Source organism: Chinchilla lanigera, unplaced genomic scaffold (genome assembly GCF_000276665.1).
Source record: "Chinchilla lanigera isolate Chin_1 unplaced genomic scaffold, ChiLan1.0 scaffold00018, whole genome shotgun sequence".
Taxonomy (NCBI): Eukaryota; Metazoa; Chordata; class Mammalia; order Rodentia; family Chinchillidae; genus Chinchilla; species Chinchilla lanigera.
In genome coordinates this window covers 6,148,559-6,173,524 of record NW_004955419.1, presented here as the reverse complement: position 1 = coordinate 6,173,524, position 24,966 = coordinate 6,148,559, and the positions used below count along the sequence as shown (strand labels likewise).

The following is a 24,966-nucleotide window of genomic DNA, read 5'->3' as shown; positions in this document are numbered from 1 at the left end:
CGGTCCCTGGTGTAAGGCTTTTGTGTCTGTTTAATTTCACCCCTATAAGCCTTAGGTTTCTTATTTTTCCAATGGGAATAACAACCCTTATAAGACTGTATGAGAATTAAATGAGCTAACACACACAAACATTTGTTACTTCCATCACCTAGCAGATTTTCAGTAAATGGCCTGTGCTCTGATTTCTTCTTAAGAGAGATAGGATAGGATCTGTGAGTAATTTATCTTTATATTCCCACAGGGCCCAATGCTGGGTGACACATTCATTACCCGTTTGTTGAATGAATCAAAGAGTACATGCCCTTTGAGAACGAGACCCATGTTCTACCATGCTTCAAAAATGTCTTTTGTTTTTGGTGCTGGGGATCAAAGCCAGAACCTCTTGCATTTTTAGCACAGGCTCTTCCACTGAGCCACACCCCCAGGTCCACAGACTTCTTTTTTGCCAACCCGCAGCAGCTCTGGGACAGGCAGAGCCATCTACCTTGGCAGTGTCCACAGCGCTGGTCAACACTTAACTGGAATCCCTGGCCTGGGAATCCTTTGGCTCCATACCAAGGAGGGAAGGAAGGAAGGAAGGACAAAAGCAACAGCCACCCCGCAGTCACAGGATTCTGTTCTGCAAGTGTTCCCTGAGTGGTTCTGGAAAGGTGGCTGGCTCCACACGCCCATTTCTCCTGAGAGTCCGGGGTGTGGGACTGGCTTTGAGAAGGAAGGAAAACAGCCTGCAAGAGCTGCAAGACTGTGGGCACCAGAGAGGCTTTAATGCCCAGTGCTGGGGCTGGGGATTTAGCTCAGCGGCACAGCGCCTGGCTGGCAAGCGCAAAGTCATGAGTTCGATTCCTAGTACCGGAAAAAAAAAAAAAAAAAAGCTCAGTGCCTCCTAGCCCTTCCATCCTATTATTTGCTTTTAGTAGCAATGGAAATTGAGGTACATAAGCTCCAAGAGTGAAAGAATTTGGAGACAGAAACTATTGACACTCCCAACCTCAACTTCCGTCCTCCCAGTGGGCCCTGGACAGAGTAGGGCGACTTAAAAAGTCATTTTCTTGACATATGTATTTGTACATGTTTAGGGGATAAAGTATGATGTTTCAGTACATGTATCCACTGTGTAATCCTCAAAACAGGGTGATTAGCATATCCACCACCTTCAACACTCACCGGTTCAACGTGTGAAATCTCCGCCTGCTCTTTCAAATGTGCAGACCACCACTGTCAGCTTGCCCCCTGCTGCTCCGAACTCTCTGGGCCCTGGCTTACCATCCGACCCCACTACTATCCCTCAGGTGAACGAGCAGCGGCTGGTGTGGCCCCAGATTGTGCGCCTGGGGCCAGGTGGCAGGGGGCTGGAGTTTGTTTCTCACCTTTGCTACTCCTGGGCCATCAGATTGCAGACAAGTCATTTTTGCCCTGGGAACCTCAGAATCCTTGTCTGTAAAATGAGGTACTACTATACACTTCGGTGTCATGATCTGAGAATTGGCAGTGATACATTGCATAGGAGATAATCCAAACATTGTCCTAATGTACAACTCCACACATTCAGGAGCAGAGGGATATAAAAGGTCTGGGATTCCTAGCCCCAGATTTGTTCATGCTCAAAATAAGTATGTTTCTCATTTCCTTTGTGTGGTTAGCAGAGTGGAGAGACCCTGGCAGACCCCTGAGGACCTCTCGGGAGCCTGTGTTGGGGACAGCCACTGAGGATTCCGCTTACAGGGAGCAATTTAAGAGACAAACAAAACATGGAAAGCTACCCAGAATTAACAATGGGCCAGATGGTAATGCTAGTTTGAAGCAATAAAACATGATAAATAGCTTCCTGCTGCTACTTCTGATCAATTTCAATATTTAATAATTCCACTGCCACCCCCACCCCCTCATCTGGCCCCCTCCACAGGATCCGGTGATGTCGCCCTGCATTCAGCTCACAGAGCAAGCACTTCACTTTCTCAAGGCGTCAGCAAAAAGTGATGCTACTCAGTTGTCACATGAGCGCGCTTGGTCCTCGAAATGATAATTAATCTGCCTACTTCTGCCGGCGCTCCATCTCACGCCTCTCCTACTTGCCAGGGGAGGCTGTGTGAGAGCTGCCAGCTGCAGAAATGCAAGTTATTGTCGATCCAGTGGCTATTGGTATTCCCTGACTTTTGCTGTTGAATTAAAAAAAGAACAGTGGGGAACTCTGTGGTTATCTTACTCAATGACCAATTAATAAGAGGAAGTGACCCAGAAAGGAAGCCCTGGTGGGTTAGTGTTTGTGTTTTATCCACTGGCCATGCCTCTGAGCCTCAGTTTCTTCATCTGTACAATGGACACAATCACATCTACCTCCAGGAGAATTCTAGCCTGTGACACACATGTGAAGTGCCCGGCAGAGTGCCTGGCATGCAAGAAACAGCCAACAACTGGCAGCCAGTAGCACCATTACCAAACAGCAGTAACAAACACAAAGCCACACAGAAAATGATTTCTGAGTGCCAGAACCCCCAGGTCTCTGCTGTGTCCCTGTGGTTGGGAGGTTTCTAGCCCACATGGACATGGGGCAGCAAGGGCAGCACCAGTGGTCAGACACTCTTTTCATAGGACTGTCCCCGAGCAGTGCCTGCTAATAGACGGCTCAGTGGCAGAGCACTTGTCTAGTGTGCCCAAGGCCCTGGGTTGGATCGATCCCCAGCTCTACAACAAACAAACAAAAACTGCCTGGCGCTCTCAGCAATGACCCCAGACCCTTTCATCTTCATTCACACCCAGCAAGCAAGCAGTGTGAGTGCCCTTTCATAGATGAAGAACTCGAGGTTAGGAGGTGAAATGGCTTTCAAGCCGAGACTGGTACGAAATGGCCAAGCCAGCTCTGATCTGGATCTCTCCACCTCTGACTGCACATCTTTCTGACTGGGCCACTGGACAAGCTGCTCCCCGGGACCCTGCCTCAGTGCATCCTTTCTGCAGGGAGGCAGCCAAGTGGAGTGGAGGGCAGTGCATCTGGCTCACAGTCACTGCGGCACCTTGATCACCTGAGCTGCAGTTTACTCGTCTGTGAAAGGAGGCTCCTGGGGCCTTCTGCACTGGGTCTCAGCGATATTTAAGGAAGGAATGTGCAGTTTTGTGATGAATTGTACAAATACCAGTTAGGGTTATTTTGTCCTTTTAGAAAACATCCTCTGTGAGGAAAGAGATCAGAAACTCCTTGACCCAAAGGTGGATCATTCTCCTAATAGAATCCTTCACCACTAACCTGTTGGGTCAAGGTTAACTTCTTTGGTGTGTCATTCAAGGCTTTCCACAACTCCACCCACCCCTTTTGCTCCAGCCCAGTTGAGCTAGCTGGGGTAGTGTGGGCACAATGGCCTCTCACAAGTGTTGACACCCAGCCGGGCAACACCCCTGCCTACGTGCCTGTCTCCGGTCTGTTCACAGGCTCACACCCTTCTCCATGTCTTCCTTGACCCTCCCTGGGTGAAGGGCTCCCTGACGGCCTCCCTCTCTCTCCATCCCACCCCACACCACCTGCACCGGCGTCCTAGCTTCAGCTGCTGCCACTGTAGAGCGCTCTTCGCTGCCGTGCACCGCGGCCTAGCCAGCATGTGCTCAGCAAGTGTGTGCCGAGGGATGAACGGACGAATGCAGGGCAGGGTACGCTAGCCCCATACAGATGGAGTGAATGCCTTACGCAGAGACCAGGACAGCTAATGGTGGATTTAGAACTGGGGAAAGGCGATGCCTTGCTAGCAGTCAGTGCCCTGGTGTGTGAGTTCGGCCAAATTCCTGGAATGATGTCTCTGATGGATAGGATTCTCCTCATCCTTCCCCCTTGAGAAGAGGGAACAAAAGACACATCCCTCTCTTACCCCACACCCCCAGCCCTCGTTTGCCGTGCTTCGTAGATGGGGCCTCCACAAGGACGTGGTGGAGCCAGTCATCAGGTACCTGAGTCCCGCTGGTCCAGGGTCATGGAGTTCCACCTCCGTGTGATGTCGATGTACAGAATATCCACGGCTGCCATGGACAAGCTGCTGCTGCTGAGCTTGCAGTTCCTGCCGAAGACGGGAAGGCAGACGGGTCACTGCTTGGCTGAAACCCACCCTGTCGCATCTCTCCTCTGGGCCTGCGCTGCACAGACTGTGTATGCCCCCTCCAGATGCCTAGGCTGGAGTCCTGTTCCCTGGAGCACTGTATAAGGAAGTGGGGACCGTGGGGATGATCAGGTCATGAGGGTGGAGCCCTCACGGATAGGATCAGTGACCCTATAGGAAGCGACATGGAGGGCTTCCTTGCTCTCTGCACTGTCCACTGTGAGCAGATGCCTGGAGAAAGAGGCCATGGCAAGCCAGAAGGAGGCCTCACCAGAGTCCCCATCTGCCAGCACCTTCACCTTGACTTCTCACTCACTGAGAATCAAAGTTTACGGTGTGAGTCGCCTGTCTGTACTAGTGTTTGAAAGCTGCTCAGACTGATTGAGGCGGAATCTTTGGTCAGGCCGGGAAGGGTGGAAGAAAGGGAGAAAATGTGAGCTGGGGTTAGGGGATGATGCTTCCTGTAGGTGCAGCCGTGGGGTTAGTTCAGGGCTAATGGGCTGGGAAGAACACAGCGGCCAGGATGCAGGTCTGGGGTTGAACTCTGGCTCTGCCCCTGAGCAGTGAAGCCGCTAGCTAGAGATTTCACGGCCTGCCCCCACCACCTAGGCAATGTATAGGCAGTCACAGCGCCAGCCTGACCTTATACAGCCACGTACCCACCACCAGGGAGCTCCACATTTCAAAAAACAGCCCCGACGCATGTATCGCCACTTCCTATTGAGTAGTCCCTGGGTACACACTACTCCCTCCCGCCAGCGTCCAGGCAGCGGCGGGTGTCACGCTCAGAAGACGCAGTGACGACAGCCATCACCGGCACAGGCTGAAGCCATCGCTCCTGTCCAGAAGCAGTTCCCTGCTGGGTGCTTACTAGATGAATCCCCGAGGCCACACCTACAGACAGAGGCTCAGTGTTTCTGTACTTCGCTGGCCTTCATCTGTCCCCTGAAGATTTTACGTAAGTCCCAAATCAGTCACACTAAGCCCCAGATTTACAGAGCAGAACAGCACAGCTGGGCCATGCCTTGGGTGGGCTGAGCCAGTGTGAGCACGGCCGGGAGGTCCCTCGAGGTTGGTGCTGGCTTTAGGGGAGTCACCGAGAAAGAAACGTCAGGAGGAGGGCGGCACCTCTGAGCTCCAAATGCTCTTGTTTAGATGCAAGGAGGCCAAGATCACCAGGTTTTCAGCCTGAGGTCAGCAACTGGAGTCCCTATCTAAGCCACGGAAGGCGTGTTTAGAATCCTATCTCCCTACTGGGGATGGAAGCGGGGACAGGACACTCTGGCTTACTGAAAAAGCCTGTGACAATTGTTAGTTCTTTTTCTGATCTCTCTTTCCCTTTCCCTCTCCCTCTCCCCGAGCCAGAACTCCGTGGGCCCTGCAGGCTGCCTGAGCCCAGCCTGTCAGTGAGTGACCCTGCCCACTGGAGTGGGGGAGCTCTCGGCCGGAGAGTCTGGGTCACAGGGCTTTGGCTGTCTGTGCAGATTGAAGGTGGCCCTTGGCTTGCCACTGTGCCATCCTGCTGGACAAGCTCATGCTAGGAGATGAGTCCCCACGCAGGCTAGCTTCCCCGGGAGTCCTAGAAGCTAGACTCGGGCTAGATGTCACGCTGGCTGAACTACTTTCAGCGCTGCCTTCAACTTTTCAAATGTATCCACATCCATTGTGCCGGCTAATGATAAAGTGGTTCTTTGATTTCGCGTTTGTCATTATCCCTTATGTGGACAGTTCCCTTAGGAAGAGGACAGGTGGGGCCTTGATTGGCAGCAGGATAGGGCATCCAGAAACCCGTCCCCAGGCCTATGCAGACCCTAACGCCTGGACAGGCTGGGACGCCCCATGTCCTGGTATACTTGCTGTCTCCCTCCCTCCCTTCCTTTCTTCCTTCTTATCCGCATTTCCCAGGCCATCAATTCACATCCTGCTTCCCCTGGGGCTCCTGCTCCGTATTTCAATCACAAGTCACCGTGGCAGACTTCAAAGCACATCAGTGCACAGTTATTGAGCACCAGCAACAACATGTCAGTAGACGCCAAGCTTTTCACGTCACCTGTCACCGAGATGGCTATCTCTATTGGCTTCTGCCGGGGACAAGGCTCTGGTCTCTCCAGACGTATCCTAACATCCTGTACTGCTAATTTCCAAAGCTTCATTAGAAAAGGCCACAGTCTTGCTCTAATTACCATATCGGTGTCCTGCAGACTACCTGCTTCCCCACAGGACCAAGTGCTGCCTGGCTTGCTCCGCAGGTTAATGGAGTATAAAAAAAGGAAACCAAACTGACCACTGGTATATAGTTATTTTTTTTCTGACAGGAAGAAAATAGAAGTGTCAGACCTTTAGCAGGAGCTGTAATTTACCAAGGAGAATTCTCCATTTATCCCTTTCCAAGGTAACTCATCCTCCCTGGCAATGCTGCCGATATAGCTGATTGCAACATCTGCTGCCAGGGCAGAGAAAGGAGGGATCCATGCTGGCTGCAGGAGACAGGAGATGCTTTAAAGGAATTGTGATTCTGTAGGCATTTCTTGGGCACCATCTGTATGCCAGGCACATTCTTGCTCCTGAGCGCTAGGAATCTCTATGACAACTCTACAAGAAGGAGCTTCTTCCTAATCCCATTTCAGTGGAGGGTAAGCTGAGGTATAGGAGAAGGGACAGGACTTTCACTGGATTATGCAGCTGCGGTCCATCTGCATGGTTTCTCCTGAGGATGGAGTGGGACCCACGGGGAGAGGCTCAGCCCAGAGCCACAGGAGGAACCCAGGAGTTGAGTCTCACACTAGGGACCAGTAGGGCTGGAGCCATAGGAGTTCTTCTGTTGGGAAGCATCAGGACAGAAGACTAGGGGAAGAAAACCAGGCTCCCAGGTGACATATTTTCTTAAATTTGTCCCTCTGGTCACCAAATGTTCTCAGTGGACTCAGACAAGGAATGAAGAAAGCTAAGGTCAAGACGTCAAAACTCTGGAATGATTTTTTTCATCCATCTAATCCACTCAGTATAGAATTTATTTTTTGCCCACTGTGTGTGGGTGGTATTCTGTGTGAAAGGGTAGCTCCTGATCATTGGTAACAGTTTTCCCTTATGCCTGGGGTGCAAGTCTTCCAGTGACTCATGAGTGGAAGAATAAATTCTTCAACAGAATAGAAGTTCAAGAAATATAGTAACACGAGAAGCCAGAAAGATTCCTAGGGAAAGATTTGCTAGAAATGAAATTAGAAAACATCACCTTTGGAGTCAAGGGTACATGGGTTCACTGAATCTTGGATTTGCTGTGTGACCTTGAGCAAATCTCAGAAGCTCTCATTTGTATGCTGAGAATAAGGCTGCTCCCCTTCCCAGGCCCTCACAAGGACCTACTCAGTGCCTGGTACACATGGAAAATGGAGCCTGACAATTCACATCCTTCCTCTATGATGTAGAGCCAGTTTGAAGAAATTACTTCTGTTAGTTGCCTTGTTTTTTGTTTTTTAGAATCAGAGGAATTTGTGCATTATGATGGGAGAGAATCACAAATCATTCAAGTTCATTAGGAGCCCAAGTATAGAAAGATTTGAAATGATCATTCCCATTTCCTCTTAACTGCTGACATCTCATGGGAAATTTAAGAACCAACTTTCCCACTCCATAAAATCCTATTTATAGAATTTCTTTCATGTTCACCCTTTCTCTGTATAAGCAAGAAGCTTATTTTTATTTTTCCTGGAGAGGCTCCTGAAATATAAAAGCTAACAAATGATCAATATTTATTTAGAAAAAGACAAAAGCACATTTCCACACACCTGAAGAGAGGGGGAATAAGACAAGGCTGGTTTAAAACATGCATTTTAAAAAGTCATGGTGGATAGCCCAGGCGTAGAATCTCAGGACTGCTGGAAAGGGATCAGCAAAGCATGGGATTTTCAAAGTCACTGAGGAGTTAATGGCAAAGCGGGCAGCAAGGCCCCTTACACTTCAATTCTAGAATGCGCTAACCTACCACGCTGCCTCTCAGAGAATAAAACCCCCTACAGCTCCCCATTATGAAGCATATTAATATCTCCTTATGATAAAAGGGAGTGAAAAGAGAAAAGGGAAAGAGGAGAAAAAAGTTCTCTAATTCAAAGGGAGACCCAGGATCAGAAGCCACAAGGGCTCGGGCAGGGATTTCAAAGTGGAACAGCCCCGAGTGAAGGGAAGGCTCACGGTGCAGGGTCCCCTACGTCTTCTAGAAATAAACCTGCTTTGGGTCAACTGTTGAATTCTCAGGCTGCCTTCAAGGAAAACGCAGCAAATGCAAATTGAGGTCAATTTCCACGATGGGATGAGATACATTCGGCAAAATCATCCTGCATGAATTACATCGGGTGCTCTCCCAAATTAGTAATCCGATCGAACCAGAATAACAAAGACGCATTTCCCCCCCGAAGAAAGCTGTCAAGCCGAAGAATCAATTAGATAATTTCTCTTTCCCAGAGAGAGAGAAGCATCCACACCCCAGCAATTATTATAAAACAAATATTTAAAAAGAAAGAAAAAAGAAGTGCCTAATTCCTGGTGACATGTACCGCAGTTACGTGCCTCCTCCTGCGGAAATGACACGAAAAGCTGGTTCGATAGACTTAGGTCTAGACAAGAGAACGACAGTTCATTATTTCTCATTTCTTGGTGAAAAAAGAAGAATAGAACATGGCCAGCCTGACATTAGCATAATTCACTCTGAAAACTGCTGATCTGTGCAACACATTATGAGAGATAGACCCTGCAAACAAATTCATTTGGGCTGTTATTATTTTTTTTTCTCTCTCATTCTCTTCAAGAAACTTGGACAGAAGGTGGGTAGTAGACACAGAAGCCAAGTTCACCTTCTGCTCTGTGCGTGGGAAAAGTGTGTGTACCTCACCAATGAGTATGCCTTTTTCAAAGTGCTCCTGAGAAGGGCACTCGGTTCAATTTAACATATGGCATAAATATTATTAATTCATAATGAGGCAAAATTTAAACCAAAGTGGAAAGGAGAGACACAGAGAGAAAGTTGTTAGCAAGAGAAACTGCTTGCTGTGAAATTTAACTAGCAAGACCGAACCTATCCAGATAAATCTGAAAGCAGAGAATACCATCTTTTCCCATTAAGCTGCTGTTGGGATTTCTTGGCACATTTTAAAAGGAAAAGTCTATTAGTGATTGTGTGATATTTTGCCCAGTTCTTCTTGCATTGTTAATGATGACAGACATTTGTGGCATGGGCAGGGAGGCTTGTTATCTCAGGTGGGCTGTTCCCACATGAAGATGTCCCTCCCCCAGCGTCAAGGTCACTATAGCTCCACTGATAGCCTCAGCCACAGCCTGGGAACATGGCTGCAGAGACCTAATAGTCTCTAGCCTCTCAAAGATTGGTTTCTCATGCAAATACCCTTTGTTACAGAGAACAAAGGGATGGAAAACCAGAAAGCCTATCACACGGAGACATGTTGGTAGCAATATTTTTGACATCACCCTGTTCTAGTCTGTGAACAGTTTTTTAAGGAATTTTCTTGGTAGGCCCAATCTCAATTCTGTTTTCTCTTCTAGGTGGTGGATAAATGTCACAGTCCTCTGAATGGGCGCCAACAACAGAACTCCCACCATGGCCTCTCCAGGCAAGCAGCGCTGTGGTAGAACCTACAGAGTGGTTAAAATAATCATCAGATTGCCAGCCTTAAATTTTATTTGTGCGTGCCCAGATTTTACATAAAAATCAGTGAGTCTGGCTTCTTTTGAATAATCCCAATCAGGCAGCAGCCCTTCCCATAGACAGGATAGGGCTCCATGCCCCACAGCCTGTGAGATCCCTGTGTTAGTTCACACGGTCAGGAGCTCAGGAAGAGACAGAGGCCTGGCAGGTCTCATAGGGTCAGCGTGCCTTGTAGTTCCTAAGATGGCCACACGAAGCCCAGCTGTCTCTTCGCTACTGTCCTGAACTGAGACTCCTGTGGAGTAGTGCAGAGAGCTGCCCAGAAAGTCCCTGGCTTGCTCCAGGAGGTCTGGGCCCATGGACATGTCATGCCGAAGTCCCCTCTTCCCTCAATCGCACCGCTCCCCTGGCTCCCTGTGTGCCTCCATTGTGTCTCGAGTACCCTCGTGAGCTGCGTCTAGCATCACTGGTTGTTTCCTTACATTCCAAGGCTCAAGAATCACAAAGGAGCCAAGACTGCCTACCTAACTGTTCTCTTTCTCTTCTTTTTCTCTATAATGAAGCCACAGATGCACAGAAAAATGTCTATTTCCCAACTTCCCATGTTACTGGACAATAAGATGGAAGTGGATACAGCTTTCAGAAAAGCTTTTAAGGGGATCTAATTTCTCTGTTAGAGACCTTTGGTCTTCTTGCCTTTTTCCTACCTGGCGTTCAACCATGATGGCCGTCCTGTGACATAACTCTGAAACTGGAAGCACATGCTAAAATGGATCAGCAGAAAGGCAAAAAAGTGGGACATTGATTGTATTTTGGAGTCTTAGCCAACTCTAAAATCCATTACCAACTTCCTTGTTATATAAAAGAATACTCACTATTCAAGCCATTTCTACATAAGACTCTTATTCGCGGAAGTCAAATGCAGTTCCTACGTAAGTCAGAGCCTATAAGGGCAAATAATGTGTCCCTGCTGACTTTCCTTGAAAAGTTCCACTGCCTGATGGAGAGAGTAATCACGTGACTCCTATGAACTAGGCACTGGGCCAGGTGCTTTATGATATGTTATATCTCAACTCACAGTGGCTGTGCAAGGCAGGAATGATCGTCCACATTTTGCAGATGAAAGAATGAGACTCAGAGTAGATAAAGGATTTGCCCAAAGCCACACAGATATTAAGTAATATGCCTGATCCTGAAGCCAGACCTGATCCAGTCCCAAACCTGTGCTCCTTGGCTTCCCTTCCCCCAAGTCTCTCACCCTGAAACTAAGGCAAAGCTCTTCCCAGCATCACCTCGCACACACCTTAAGCTTTGCTCAACTGTCAGAAATTCCTGCCAGTACTTTTGTTTACCACCCTATGTGGTATTTATACACAACAGAGCGCCACTCTGCTGTAAAGAAGGATAAGCTTGAGCCTTTGTAGGAAAATGGATGCACCCTGACCACAGTGTAAGTGAAATCAATCAGACACACAAGCTTAACTATCACATGGTCTCTCTTATTTGAGAAACCCAAACTATAAATAAAGAGCAAACTAAGAGATAGATAATAGAAAACAGGGAGATTGATCTTCAAATGGGGTGGGGATCAAGAGGGTGAGTGAGGGGGAAAGGAAGGGAAAGGGGATGAAACAATTTGAGATGCACTGTGTACACAACCCAGCTCCACACAAGGTGTGCACTGCAAACAGGTACTAATTACAAAAATTGAAAAAAAGACTATCCGATAGGTAGCGTTAGAACTGATGCACTTTATTTGAAGAAAAGTCTTTGCCGAGCATGGTTTTCAAATCAAGATTTCTAAGTATTTCCTTTAATGAATAAAACTGTGAAGAGTATGATTTTGAGGCACAGAGTCGAAATATTCAAACCAACAATGAGGGAAAACAGCGGCATTGAGGGTCGGCAGAGACTTTTTTGAGGTGTCCATGCTACAGTTAACTGCTAAGGGGTCATTCTCTGTTGTTCCCATTCATATCTGCTGGAGGACTCTAGAGTCCTTTGTTTGACACATTTTTTAATGGGAACCTACCTTGTTCCACACCCTGTGCAGGAGCTTTTGCATGTAAGTTTCATATAAATATATATTCTTTGAGTATGGGAGGAAGAAACTAACATTAACTGATCACTTACTTCACGCTAGATGTTCTTATCCAGGCTTAACTAACCTCACTCACACACACAATCCTAGGCCACAGGTAGCTCCAGCCTGGTTAACAGGAGAAAGTCACTGAGGTTCGGGGGTGATCGTGATCTTGCCCACAGGGCAGAAGCAAATTAATGATTAATTTAGGAAGCTGCTTATTTTGCAGGCTGTAGTGAACCTTCTACCTCTCTGCTGTCTCATGTTTTATCTTTAAAATTCATGCAAATTTTGTATTAGTCTCTCTAATATAACCATGTTATTTTTATATTAGAATAAACACACTAAATTATTTACCAGTTGAATTATTTAACTTTTCCTTCCCAAAACTGACACTTTGAAAAGATGTGCTTTGTTGCTCTGTGGTGGCTTCATAAACAGTCAGAACGCAGCTGCGTACCACTGTGAGACCCCCAGGTGAAGGAGCACAAGGTCCATCTGACTCCTAGGGGCAATTATTAATGAACTTTTAAGGACCTAGCTCAAGATGCTGCTCCAGTGTGAGTGTGTCCCCCAAGGATTCCTGTGCTGGAGGCAAGGTCCTCAGTGTGGTTTTGGTAAGAAATGAAACCTTTAAAAGGTGACGCCTTAGTGGGAGGTACCTAGGTCACTGGGGTTGGACCCTTGGAAGGGATTAAAGCAGTTCCTGTGGGACCCTGAGTTAATTCTTAGGAGAGCAAGTTGTTATAAGAATGAGCCCGCCTGTGAGCTGCTTTCTAGCTCCCTGTCTGGATGTGACTTCTCTCTCCTGCATGTGTTCCCACCATGACACTATCTGCCACAAGTACCTCATCAGATGCCAAACCAGTGTGGTGAATTCCTGACCTTGAACTTTTAGCTTCTAAAACTGTGAGCTAAACCTTTTTTCTCTATAATGTTATCCAACTTCAAGTATTTTGTTAAAGAAATGAAAAACAGACTAATGCAGTAGTGTAGAATTGTTTTTTGACCATGAACCTAAGGCTGTGACTGCTTTCACAATCATAACATTCATTGATTCATGTAGCAAACAAGAATCATCTACATGCCAGAGCTGGTGCCTGCCATAAGGCCAGCCCAACCTCAGATGGGGTACCAATCCAGCATCATAGAGTTGCCCAAGAGCAGTCAGGGAGATCTGACCAGGTAGTTTTGGGACTGGACTCCATCCTGATCAAAGCCCAAGCCATAAGGTCCCACTGACCTTATGAAGGTACGAAAGCCGGTTGGTCCCAACTTCATCGTCCCCTTGATTCCCAGGAACCGGATAAACAAATTTGCCATCCTGTCCACCAGGCGCAGGTAGTTGAACTGTTTTGCATACTTGGGGAACACCTGCTTGAGGCAAATGGAGGGCAGGTGGGCTTCGGGGTTGGTGTCAGGGGCGGCAGCCTGCTCACTGTCCAGAGGGTCTTCCTTCCCGGCTGATGCTTTCTCAAGCTGCTGAGACCTAAAGGACACAAGGAAGCCGTGATGTAGCGTTCCCTTGGCATCTTCTCCTTCCCCTGAGATTGCAGCAAGCTCAGCAGGTGGGCATTATCATTATTTTTATTTTACAGACTTCAGCTTCTGAGGAATGACCATACAGGCTCACACAGCTAGTACGTGGCAAACCCAGGACTGCAACCAAGGGCAGGGCCATGACTGGAAACTTTTGCTTCCTCCATTCTACCAGCCTGGTTTCCCAATACGGAAAACTTCCTTTTCTGTAGTCATGATCCAAAAGAATAGTCTATTGTGGAGCAGTCTGGGTTTGATTTCAAACTCTTACTTATGAGTAGTAATTGAATAATTAAGAAATATAAGAATCTCATTGGGGGCTGGCAAGAAGCCAGAGGCACAGTTCAATGAACAATTTGCAAAGATGCATCAGTTACCCAATTCTAGGAATAGGAACAATTACATTTTCTGGCTTAACTCTTTTCCTATTTGGAACTCCTACAAAAAACGATCATAGTGTGATTCCCTAGTCCGGATATTTTATTCTAAAATTATTCTGATAGTTAAGAAAATTAGCAGCAAATAACTCTCAGAGATCTACTTCTAGCTTTGAAGGCCTTTCTCACCTTTACACCCACATGTCATTTCCACTCACTCTACATCTGGGGCTGCTGTCTCCTAAGTTTCATTACCATCTGTCAGTTACCCAAGCAGGAAAATCCAGAGTTAGTGTCAACCATTCTTCTTCCTCTGTTTCCACAGCCAGTCCCACCTCCTTAGTCTTTAAAGCCACACCTACTCTGGCCCCACCTGGGCTTTGTCAGTGCCCACTTAGGCTTCAGACCAGGTCCTCCTGCCTCCAGCTTTCTTGTTGCTGAACAGAACACCTAACATTTGAAACTTCAAGGAGGAGTGGTTTAATTTGGCTTGTGGTTTCAAAGGATTCAGTCCATGGTCTGCTGGTTCCAAGGCAGACGCCTCATGGCAGAAGGGTGTGGTGGAGCAAACCTGCCTAGTTCACAGCAATCAGGAAGCAGATCAGGGGAACAGTGCCAGAGAGGAGGGGGCCAGGGACCATGTTTAGGACCCAAAGTTACACCTCCATGTCCCACCCTGATACTCCCAGTAGTGTGCTTCACTAATCTCCTAGGCAGGACCCAAGTCAGTCAAGTTGACACAAACTTATCCACTATACCATCCTTAATTCATTCACCAGGCTGGCACCTGAGTCAGCCTCTTTGAAAGCACACTTGGTTGGACCACTTATTAGTTAACAATCTAGGACTCCCAAGTCTGCAGTCCTCATTCTAGCATTCAAGGCCCTTCCTGGTTTCTTCCCAGGCATTTTCATTTTCAGGTCCTGCCTAGGAAGGCATACCACTGCTGCCAGGCCCTGAACTCCGCTCCTCTCACCTTCTACCCACTGGTCTGGAATTACAGACCAGGGGCCACTACCCCCTTTTGCACCCAGTGTTTCTTTCTGTATTTGCTACTTGGTTTCCTTTCCTGCTCCTGGTCTGCCCACAGCTGGGACAAGGGAGACCTCTCACCTGTTGTGTCCACTCTTAAGATAGGACACTGAGCATGTTAGACATGGCCAATGAATACTGCCTGGTTGATGAGTTGATCCAGGAAAATTAGAGCAGTGCCTCATGGTACTGAGCTCATCATCACTGCCGTTTTCTACTCTTCTTCTCTTTATGCAATGGCCTCGTGCCCTTGCCTGATGTCCAAGCCAGCATGCCTTCTATCTCCAGGTTGGGCTATGTCGGTGACTTTGTACCTGCTTCCCCTGGCCCTAGCTACCTGGCACACTTTTCTTGCACCTTCAAAACCTTCTGATGTGTCTCCCTGACCACACTAATGGCCTTAGAACTCGTGTGCCATCCCACTTGTCACATCCATGCTGCACTGGTTTCTGTGCCAGCCTCTCGTACTATGTTGTGAGCTCATTTGAGGCACAGACCATATCTTATTCAATTCTTGTATCTATCAGACTTGGCACATAGTAGGTCCTAGGGACTACTTCACTGAATTTTTGAATTGGGAAATTTCATTTTTAATAGCAATGTGAGTCCCAAAGGAAATACTAGTATTGTGATGCTTGGTGCCCCACAAGCCCTTTTAAATGGCAAACAAGTTCCATAGAGAAACATCTTGCTTGAAAGCTCTGCCCAAATGGTCCTCTCCTCTTGCCAGTCCTAGGAGCCAGCCTCTGGGACACAGAGCTTCCTTATGTGACTAGCAAGCCCCGGAAGTCCTGTTCTCAGTTCCTTCAAAGTAGATCTTAACACTAGCCTCAAAACAAGGACAAGCAGAGGACAGACGAGAGCAGCATGAGGGAAAATCTCTTTTAAAGGTCACAGTCAGGAGGGTCTAGGGGAAACAAATGCTCTCTCTGATAAAGGAAAGCCCTCGTTCCTTGGAGGAGGCAGATGTTCCCAGGGCCGTGCAATTTTCCCCCAGCAAGAATGGTTTTGTCATCCTCACCTTGAACTTCAGCCAGTAAATAAAAGTCAGGTGGTTACTTTTCAGATGAAATGAAGTGTTTTCCCACTAAGGTTGTAGGAAGAAAAATGAGGAAAAAAGTGACACTCTTAGCAGAAATTAGCTCTTAAATTACTGGATAAGTGGCAGTTACTGACATGAGAAGCACTCAGGAAGTTTTGTTGAAGGGAAGACTTGGAAATGTATAGTCTGAACACTCCAAGAGACAATGATAATAGCTCTGAGAACCAACTCAATCAACAGACCTGTCCCACATTTGTGATCTCATTTGCTCTTCATGCAACTCCATGAAAGAGACTTCGATTATACTCCTGTTCCAAGCGGGGAAACTGAGGCTCAGGAAGATGCAGTACCTCTTTGCTCTGGCTGAACTGGGATTATAAATAAATTCTTCTAATACAGCACTCTTTCTGTTTTTTTTTTACCATCCTCCTAGTTCAAGGTACATCAAGATTCACAAACACACTGCAGATTACAAAATCCTAAATACTGCTATTTGTTTTCATATTTCAAAGAGTTTTACTTATTTTTTTTTTAGATAGTAAGAGTAATTGGTGCTCTTTGTAGGCATTTTGAGAAATAGATAAAAGAACCAAAATTGTCTGTAATTCCACCATTCAAGTGTTAATTCTGATATCTATATTTATAGTTAGGCTAACAATTCATGTAGTGTAAGTCCTTTTTGTGCTTTACACTACATCACAAGGATCTTCCCAGGGCATTTATATGTTTTCATGAGCATGTTTCCTGCGGACTTGTAACACTCTGCTTGGAGGCTGAGCCATAATGTAATAATCATTGCTCCGCTGTTAGTGTCAGCATGACCTGTCATTTAACTAAATAGAGCCTAGTGTTCAGTCCCCTGGATGATGTGCGCTCTACGGAGCATCAAATGTTACAGCCAGCAGCGGCTCTGGAGATCATTCTGCCAACTGACATCATTTTGTTATTGTTGTGTAAAAATTTGTTTAGCATAAAATCTACCATTGAAACTATTTTAAAGTGATTGTCTCAGTGGCATTTGGTACATTCACAATGTGTGACCATTACTGCTATCTATAACAATGTTGAGAGAAGAAATTTAAACGCAGGCAGACAGTGACATTAACACCAGTGGGTCATTTAAACAGCACATCATCCAGGGTGCTGGCCTTAGCTTGGGTTGCCCTAGTGATGGGGCACCTTCAGGATCTCTCAGACAGGACAGGTTTTCCCAACGTCATGTCAGGGGATGTCTCCCTCCAGAGTCCACCTTCTGCTTCCTTACTGCCCCAGAGCTGTGCAGAATGCATCTGTTTTCTCTCCTATATGACAGTCTCTCACATGCCTTTCAGTCATCTATTGGATGGCTACTATTCTCCATCCTTCCTGAATCCCTATTAGTAACCTCAAGATAAAAAGCACCCTCATAGCTAAGATAACATTTCCATGGACTCTGAACAACAAATTTAAGGGGAAGTGGTTTTATTCAACTAGAAGAAGACACTAAAAACATAACTGATATATAAGAGGAAATAAAACAATGAGAAATGGTATCTTTGCTGGAAATAATTGCAATTATCACATCAAAATCCAAGCCATCACAAATATGGTAAAATCCTGTTTTTACTTAACAGCATTTTAATGGAAATGTTGTGCTTGTGAAATAAAAGTGACTGGTAAAGAAAATATAAACCAAGCTTACTAGTCCTTTGGAATGTTTTTAAAGGAGGAAAGGTTTCTTTTGGTTCACAGTTTATGGAGGTTTCAGTCCATAATTAACTGGTTCCAAGATAGGGGGACACGGCAGAGGAGCATCACAGAAAAGAAAGAGTTCATGGCAGGCAGGAGGCAGCACAAGCAGCAAGCAGCAAGCAAAAACAGCAGCCCGCTCTCTGTCCTTTACATTCTATCCAGGCTACATATTCTTAGGGCAGGTAGCCTTCACACTCAACGTGGGTCTTCTGATTATCCATGCCCAGAACCATGGCAAACCAATCAGTGAACTAATTTAGTAATCACACACTCTTAATCCCAACATCATACACTTTAGATCCAATCACCTCTAAAAATCCTCACCTATGACCACATGAGGCTTTGCGGGGGATAGCTAGACACAAGCCATGACAGGTCAAATTCTAGTTTCAGAGGTGTTGCTTGATTTGTCTCTTGAGAAATTTTCTGTTTCTAGTTCAGCATGTTGTCAACCATTTGTCCATTCATGAAACATTTCCTAAGCACTTACATGTCTCGGGGCCTTAGATACAGGATGAGGACAGTGCCTACCTGCTAGTAGCATGTGATGGGCCCATATGTGAACAATGACTTGGCGGTATTATCACCAGACAGATGTGTAGTTTTTGGTCTTAATTTTGATTTCTAGAGAGGGACGCTTGGATTTGGTCATGCAGGGAATGAGAATGTGGGAGATTTTTTCTTTTCAAAAAATTTTATTAGCATATATTTGCAGTGCATAATGATAACATTCACTGTGGGGTGTTGCTTTATGTACATTGCATGTACGTCCCCTTCCCAGCCTCCTTCCCCCTCTTTGTCCCCTCTCAGTTGCAAAAGATCCATCTCCCTATTCCTATTATCTATCTTTTATTTTGCTCTTAATTTATTTATCTTTTGGGTTTCTCATATAAGAGAAATTTTGTGATATTTAAGCTTGTGTGTCTGATTTATTTCACTTAACATTTTGGTGCATTCATTTTCCTACAAATGACTCAGATATATCCTTCTTCATGGCAGAGTAGTACTTCATTGTGTATAAATACATTTTAAAAATCCATTCATCTGTTGATGGACACATAGGCTGTTTCCAAGATTTAGCTATTATGAATTGTGCTGCTATAACCATGGGTATGCATGTATCACTGTACTAGGACATCTTTCACTCTTTCAGGAAGATGCCTAAAAGGGAAGTAGCTGGGTCAGATGGAAGTTCTGTTTTTAGTTTTTTGAGAAATCTCCATAGTGATTTCCACAGTGGTTGTACTAGTTTACATTCCCAACAACAATGCAGAAGGCTTCCTTTATCCCTGCAGCCTCGCCAGCACTTGTTATTATTTGATTTCTTGCTGATAGCTGAAGGCATGGTAGATTTTGAGGGGAGGAGTGGCAGATGGGAACTGTGGCAAAGCAAAATGAATCTGCCTCCAGTATGCATTTGAGCTGAGCAGGGGCGTGGGGGTTGTGAGTTAGGAAGCTGCTGGAAAGCACTTGGAAAGGGTGGTGCCTGGGCCAGCTGCACAGGGTCTCCTGAGAACTTGTTAGAAACACACATTTGTGGATACCAGCCCAGACCTACTGACTCAGAAGCCCTGCAAGTGGGCCAAGCAGTCTGTTTTAGCAAGCCCTGTGGGTGGCTCACACGCAGGCTGGAGTCTAAGAATCACTGGTCTAGGTACAAGAAGATAAGTCCTGATGTTGCAGCAGTGTTTTCTGAGCCAGGAAGCCAACACAGGGGGATGCTTCATGTGAAAAAGATCTGACAACCACTGGTTGGACATGGGGGACAAAAAAGTCTGAGAACAACCTAGGTGATGTTCCTGGCAGCCCCGTAGCTTGGTAGGATAGCCTGGTGGGCAGTGGTGCTGCGTGGCAGAGGAGTGTCAGTGGGCATTTTCCCTGGCTGATTAGCCAAGACTGTCTTCTCTGTCGCTTGGATGTACTCAGTCGACATTCCTGAAGAAAATGCTAACCATGCACCAAAGAAGTCCCTTAAATCAGGCCTGCAGCTAATTTAAAGAGTTGGAGGATGAAGTTGCTAAAAATAAACATAACTATCATGTAGCCCAGCTCTGTCGCTGGATAAATCTCTGCCGTGACAGAGGCCCCATTTGCTTGATGGGCAATGTGCAATTTGAAAAGAAAGTGGCAGACTGCAAAATGGGTGAGAAATGGGCTTCCAAACTGATGAGGAAAAGAACTCCGTGAGGACCTTAGTCTGATACTCCAGGCCCCTTAAGACCCAGACCCATGCTGGGGCTCCTCCCGCTGGTTCCTCTTCATGCAGTGACCCTGCCCTTCCCCTGAATACTGGTCTGGCCACTTCCACAACAGTCCCATTGCCTGGTGTAACATCAACAGCAGCAAAGCACAAAGGCGGCAACAGCGTTACCACTTACTGTGTGCCAGGAGCTGCAAGTTATAAAATTTAATATTGAGAAAATCCTATGAGGTACATGCTATCATTATTGCCATTTTATGGAGGAGGAAACCAAGGCCCAAGGATATAAGCTCATATGTGGTAGGTCCAGGATAGAAACTCAGGCAGGCAGGCAGGCAGGCTCTGGAGGTCTGGCTTCTCACTGCTGTCTTATGCAGCTTCCACACAAGCAGAGAGCAGGTACTGAGTACCTTGAGGGTCAGGCAGCTTCCTGGTTATATCTCATGTTGGCCCTGGCAACGGTCTATGAGTTAGGTGGTACAGGCTGAGCGTTCTTAATCCAAAAATCCAAAATCAGAATTTTTCCAAAATCCAAAATTTTGTGCATTGATATGAGGTCTCAAGGGGGAAATTCCATACCATGGACCATTGTTTCATGCACAAAACTATGTAAAATATTGTATAAAATTACCTTGAGGCTATGCGCATAAGAAAAAAAAGAGTTCATGTTTGGAATTGGCTCCCATCCCCAAGATCTTTCATTATGCATATGTAAGTATTCTAAAGTCTGAAAAAATCAAAATTTGAAACACTTCGTGGTCCAAGCGCTCTGGATGAGGGATACTTAACCTGTGTAAGCGTTCCCATTTCAGTGATGAGAAACATGAGGTCAAGTGGTTCAGCTACTTTCCAAAGTTATTAAATATGAACCCAGATCTGTTTGAGTCCAAGGCCTGGGCATTTTTCACTCTGTCATCTTAACTTGGTATAATTATGCAACTTATCTGAGTTCATTTGCTCCTCCCCTACGGCAAGGGAGCAATATCTTCTGCTTTACAGACCGTGGGGAGGCTTAAGACGGGAAGGAAGAGGAGCACACAGAGTGGTAACGTTGCTTAGGATCAAAAATGCAGCCTTTCTCCCAAGCACCAGGCTCAGCAGCGTGGGGGTGGGGGAGGGGCTGTATCCGCCCTCACTGCCACTTCCTAGCAGGGTCCAGTGCTCATCTAGATGTGGCCATTCCGTTTTGTGTGCCAAACAAATCAATCTGTTACTTCACAGTTACCGGCTCACAAGAATCATTGACACGGAATGTTTGTCGAATGCAAATTAGCGAGGGACCCCATGGCAACAGCCACAGCCACGCCCCTGTCCCTGCTCATGGATGGATTCCCAGGAGACACCAGCCTGGGGTTGCGGCATGACCATTTCTCCTGCTGGGCCAGACAATGAATTAGCGAAAGGACAAACACTAGGACTTATTCTAACGCCTGGCTCCCACGGACCTGGAACTCGTGCCATTTCAGAGAGGCAGAGGCCTTCAGGGATCATCGGGCCCAGCCCTCTCATTTTACGGATGAAGGAGCTGACAGCTCATTTTACAAAGACCTCCCAATTCACTTCTTTTCCAACAGAGCACTCTGCCCTATGTCCCCAAGCGCAGAGCGAGCGTCTCCTTCACTGCAGTCCCTTTCACTTGGTGCAGCATGGCCAGGCAGTGCAACATTCTATGCATACAGGCCAGGGAAGGTGATGCTGGGTGGCTCCTCCTCCTGGGGTCTGTGACCTGTGGTCCAGGTGGTTGTGGGTGCAGACTTGGAGGTGGTAAACTGAGGCATGGCTGGACCTCCAGCTCTGCCACTTGCAAGGTGCATGACCTGAGGAAAGTCATGTGGCCTCAAAGCGTTTGTTTCCTCTCCTATGAAATCAGGGTAATAAGGGTACCCACCCTACGGGACTGATGTAAGAATGAGGAGAGAAAATGGAGCAATGTGCTTAGCACAGTGCCTTAATGCCTGTCAGTTAAATCTGTACGACCTGGGCATCATCTTGGGGGCCCACGTCCAGTCACCAACCCTCAAAGGCAGACAGCGGTGTTCACTTCTAGCAACTTTAAGGAATATGGGCTCCTGTCTCACCTCATCCCAGGTAACTGGACACTAGATTGTCCCCTCTACTGGTCAGACCATTCAGGAAGTCTCATGTTAGGCACTTGTTCTAGACAGTACTTATGGTTTCTCATTTTCTTATGTCTCAGTAGATAACTATCCACACTTTATCTGATACCCTCGTCATCTGTAGAGGAGTACTGATGTCACAAAAACCACATATGTAGCACTTAGTGTTTATTAGAGAGACAGACATAATCCAAGATAGGCCCCATATATAAGGATTTACAGATTGGCTTACAATGGCCACCCATAGGGTCAGGCATGGAAAAGTGCTGAGGGTCTGTCTGCACACTGAAGACTGAAGGTTTCAGTCAAAAGCCTGGAGTTCACTGTGATGTCCCGGATGAGTCTGTATCAGGAAGCTTATGGGTCTGTGATGGAAGGCTGAAGGGTCAATGCTGGAGGTTGAAGAGTCCATGCTGGAAGCCAGGAGATGACGTCCAAGGTGAAAGTGAAAACTGGAGCTCTTCTGAAGGAAACAGAAGTCGTCCTTCCTTCTTTATTCCCTTTTACACCATTCTGGTGACACTCTTCCCTAGGTTGGGTCCTCCACACCCAGAAATGATGCTGGGCCTGTTTAGGTAGGTGTTTCTTATTCAAGTTGACACAATCAATCAACCATCGCAATGCACAAAAGAGATCCTGGGGGCTCCCCACACAGAAACAGTTAAACTTCAAAAGGGTGATGACCTTGTCTCATTTCCTTTTTGGAACATACAGGGAAGTGTAGGCCAAGACCCCCGCTCGAGGAGAAGCATCCAGTTCTCTGGACCTCCTGGCCAGAGTCTTTAAAATAAGTAAAGGAAAATGACAGAAATTGCACCACCAGAGCAGGTGAAATTCTGAATGCATTAAATCCTTCCAGCCACTTTGGCAGGAAGGAAGGAGGACACTTTTTACCCAGAGGCCTCAGAGTCCCTCTTTTTGCCCCCCTGAGCAGCTGGCCGCTGTCTCTCTGCAGGTGATTTGCTGCTGCTTTGCTTTTCACCACAACCCAGAGGAAGTCTTCAAATAGCTCACATGCACTGGCTGTCGGAGGCCCACTGGACAACCGGACAGGGTCCTCAGTCTCAAGCAGGATGCTTGGGAGCCCCCATGGGCTGCTCTCTGCCTCCTTCCTCTTCCACTTTCCATGCCCCTCCTTCCCTTTGTCCTTTGTGCGTGCTCTTCTCAAATTAGCCACTTGGAAAACACATCCTTAAATATTTGAAGATTCCCTATCACCTTCCCAAGAAGCTTTCCACGCTTTTCAGAACAGAATCAACAATTTCTTTGCACATTACCATCCTCTGTGCATTCACCGTCATTGCTGTCTCCCTCCTGCTTCTCCTCCTCCTCCTCACCATCACCACCAAGATGTATACCACGCTAAGCGCTCAGTGTACATACTTTTTATTTCACAGGACTTATCACACTCATTCTTAAATGGCTGTTTGTGGGATACCTATTCTTTCATGAGATGGAAGGTTCCAGAAGGGCAGCCTCCATTACTGCTCCATTCATGTCTACATTGACACCTTTAATATAGCTTCATTGTCAAAATATCTGACAATGAATATTTGAGTCACGGTTTCAATGAACTCTCACAATAATCCAATTAATTACACACAAATATTAACTGGAGTTAACACCTGGAGATACTAAGGTTTAGAGAGGGTTAGTTCATGGCCTAAGTGAACCAGATGCCACATTTTTATCCCCTGCACTATTACAGCCCTCTACTTTGAATTGCCAGAATGAGTCTTTCTTTACTCTTTACTCTCAGGGGCTGGGAAGAGCCTGGCTGTACTCTGGGAGAACAAAGATTTCCTAGTGGCAACAGCAAGAGACTGCCTTTGTGACAACTGTAATCAGCGGTTGTATTAGCCTCTTTTACCACCTCCAAAATTAGCAGAAAAGGCCAACTCGAGCTCTCATTGTATAGCTCTACTAATGAAGGGATGCTTTTAATTACACACTCAGCGTGTGTCTGCAACACAAAACATTTTAGTGTTTAAACACAGTTCTGCACCGAAGTATAGGGCTGTGTGAATGCCAGCAATAAGAAGGGGAAACTATGTATAGAAGTTTCTCTTTGCCTACGTTGTAGTCTCTTTTTGGTATCTAATTTCATCCAGACCCAGTTCGTTTTCAACCGTGATCCCAATTCTCTTTCTGTGCTGTGCACCTAACGTGTCCTTGTTCAGTAATTCCTCAGGCACGTCCCAGGTCAAGTGGCCCCCTTCAGACCGCCAGTTAAGTCCTCTCAGTTCGCTCGTTTCACTTGCCACTCGCTGACGCGCTGTGAGGGCTCCCCGACCCAGCGGTGCCGGCACATCTGAGAACCCCTGCGGAACAGTTGTCCAGCATGAAGCCATCTTCACTCCATGACATGCCAGGAGCTCATGGTACTTGATCCCACTTTCCTTGTGTGCAGTTCTGTATGGGATTCGCACTAATGTGACCGGGGATCCCACGGACCCTGCACAGGCCAGGGTGCCCTGACTTTCATCTGTGTTTGGTGGGAGGAAAGGGGAGTAAGTGCCCCATCTTCCCATAGATGGACAAGCATTCTACCATACATCAATCGGCTGTATATGGTACCAGGGCCTTTGCACTGACCTATATCCCTAGCCCTTTATTTTAAATTTTGAGACAGGGTCCACTAACTTGCTAATTTGCACAGTCTGGGCTTGACTCTGCAACCCTTCTGCCTCAGCCTCCCAGAGTGCTGGAATTACAGGTGTGTACCACCATGTTGGCTTAATTATCTATCTTACTTACACATGGTGATGACTCCCAGGCCCACACCTCATGCCCAGGTTCTTATGAAAATCTGAGTCTGGGAGGACTGTGTCCCGCCCTCGCCTTCACCCATAGCAGGTTTGCATCCTGCCCCTCCTCCGCCGCTCATCTTCCCTGCCAGCCCACAAGCTTTCCCCGACCCCTCCCACTCAGAATGCTCTTTTGTGGGAACAGCGCAGTGTGGAATTTATCATTTTCTAAACTTGCATCCTGGCCATTTAGGTTTGTGGCTTCTTTCTTCTGAAAGACCGTGAATTTGCCAGAAATAGAATTCCTTTTTTTTTTTTTTTTTTTCCTCCCAGTACTTTATATCTGTTGGTGAGAAACGGCTG

At 46.7% G+C, this 24,966-nt stretch overlaps 1 protein-coding gene across 1 annotated transcript in view; it reads right to left on the bottom strand.

The window, feature by feature from the left end:
* Ttll11 (tubulin tyrosine ligase-like family member 11) overlaps positions 1–24,966 on the bottom strand; it is a gene marked incomplete at its 5' end in the record, with an annotated part of 236,943 nt that overhangs the window by 31,818 nt on the left and 180,159 nt on the right. Inside the window, 2 exon segments of the mRNA XM_013513286.1 lie at positions 3,934–4,040; positions 13,062–13,307. Coding sequence (XP_013368740.1) covers positions 3,934–4,040; positions 13,062–13,307 — 353 coding nt within the window.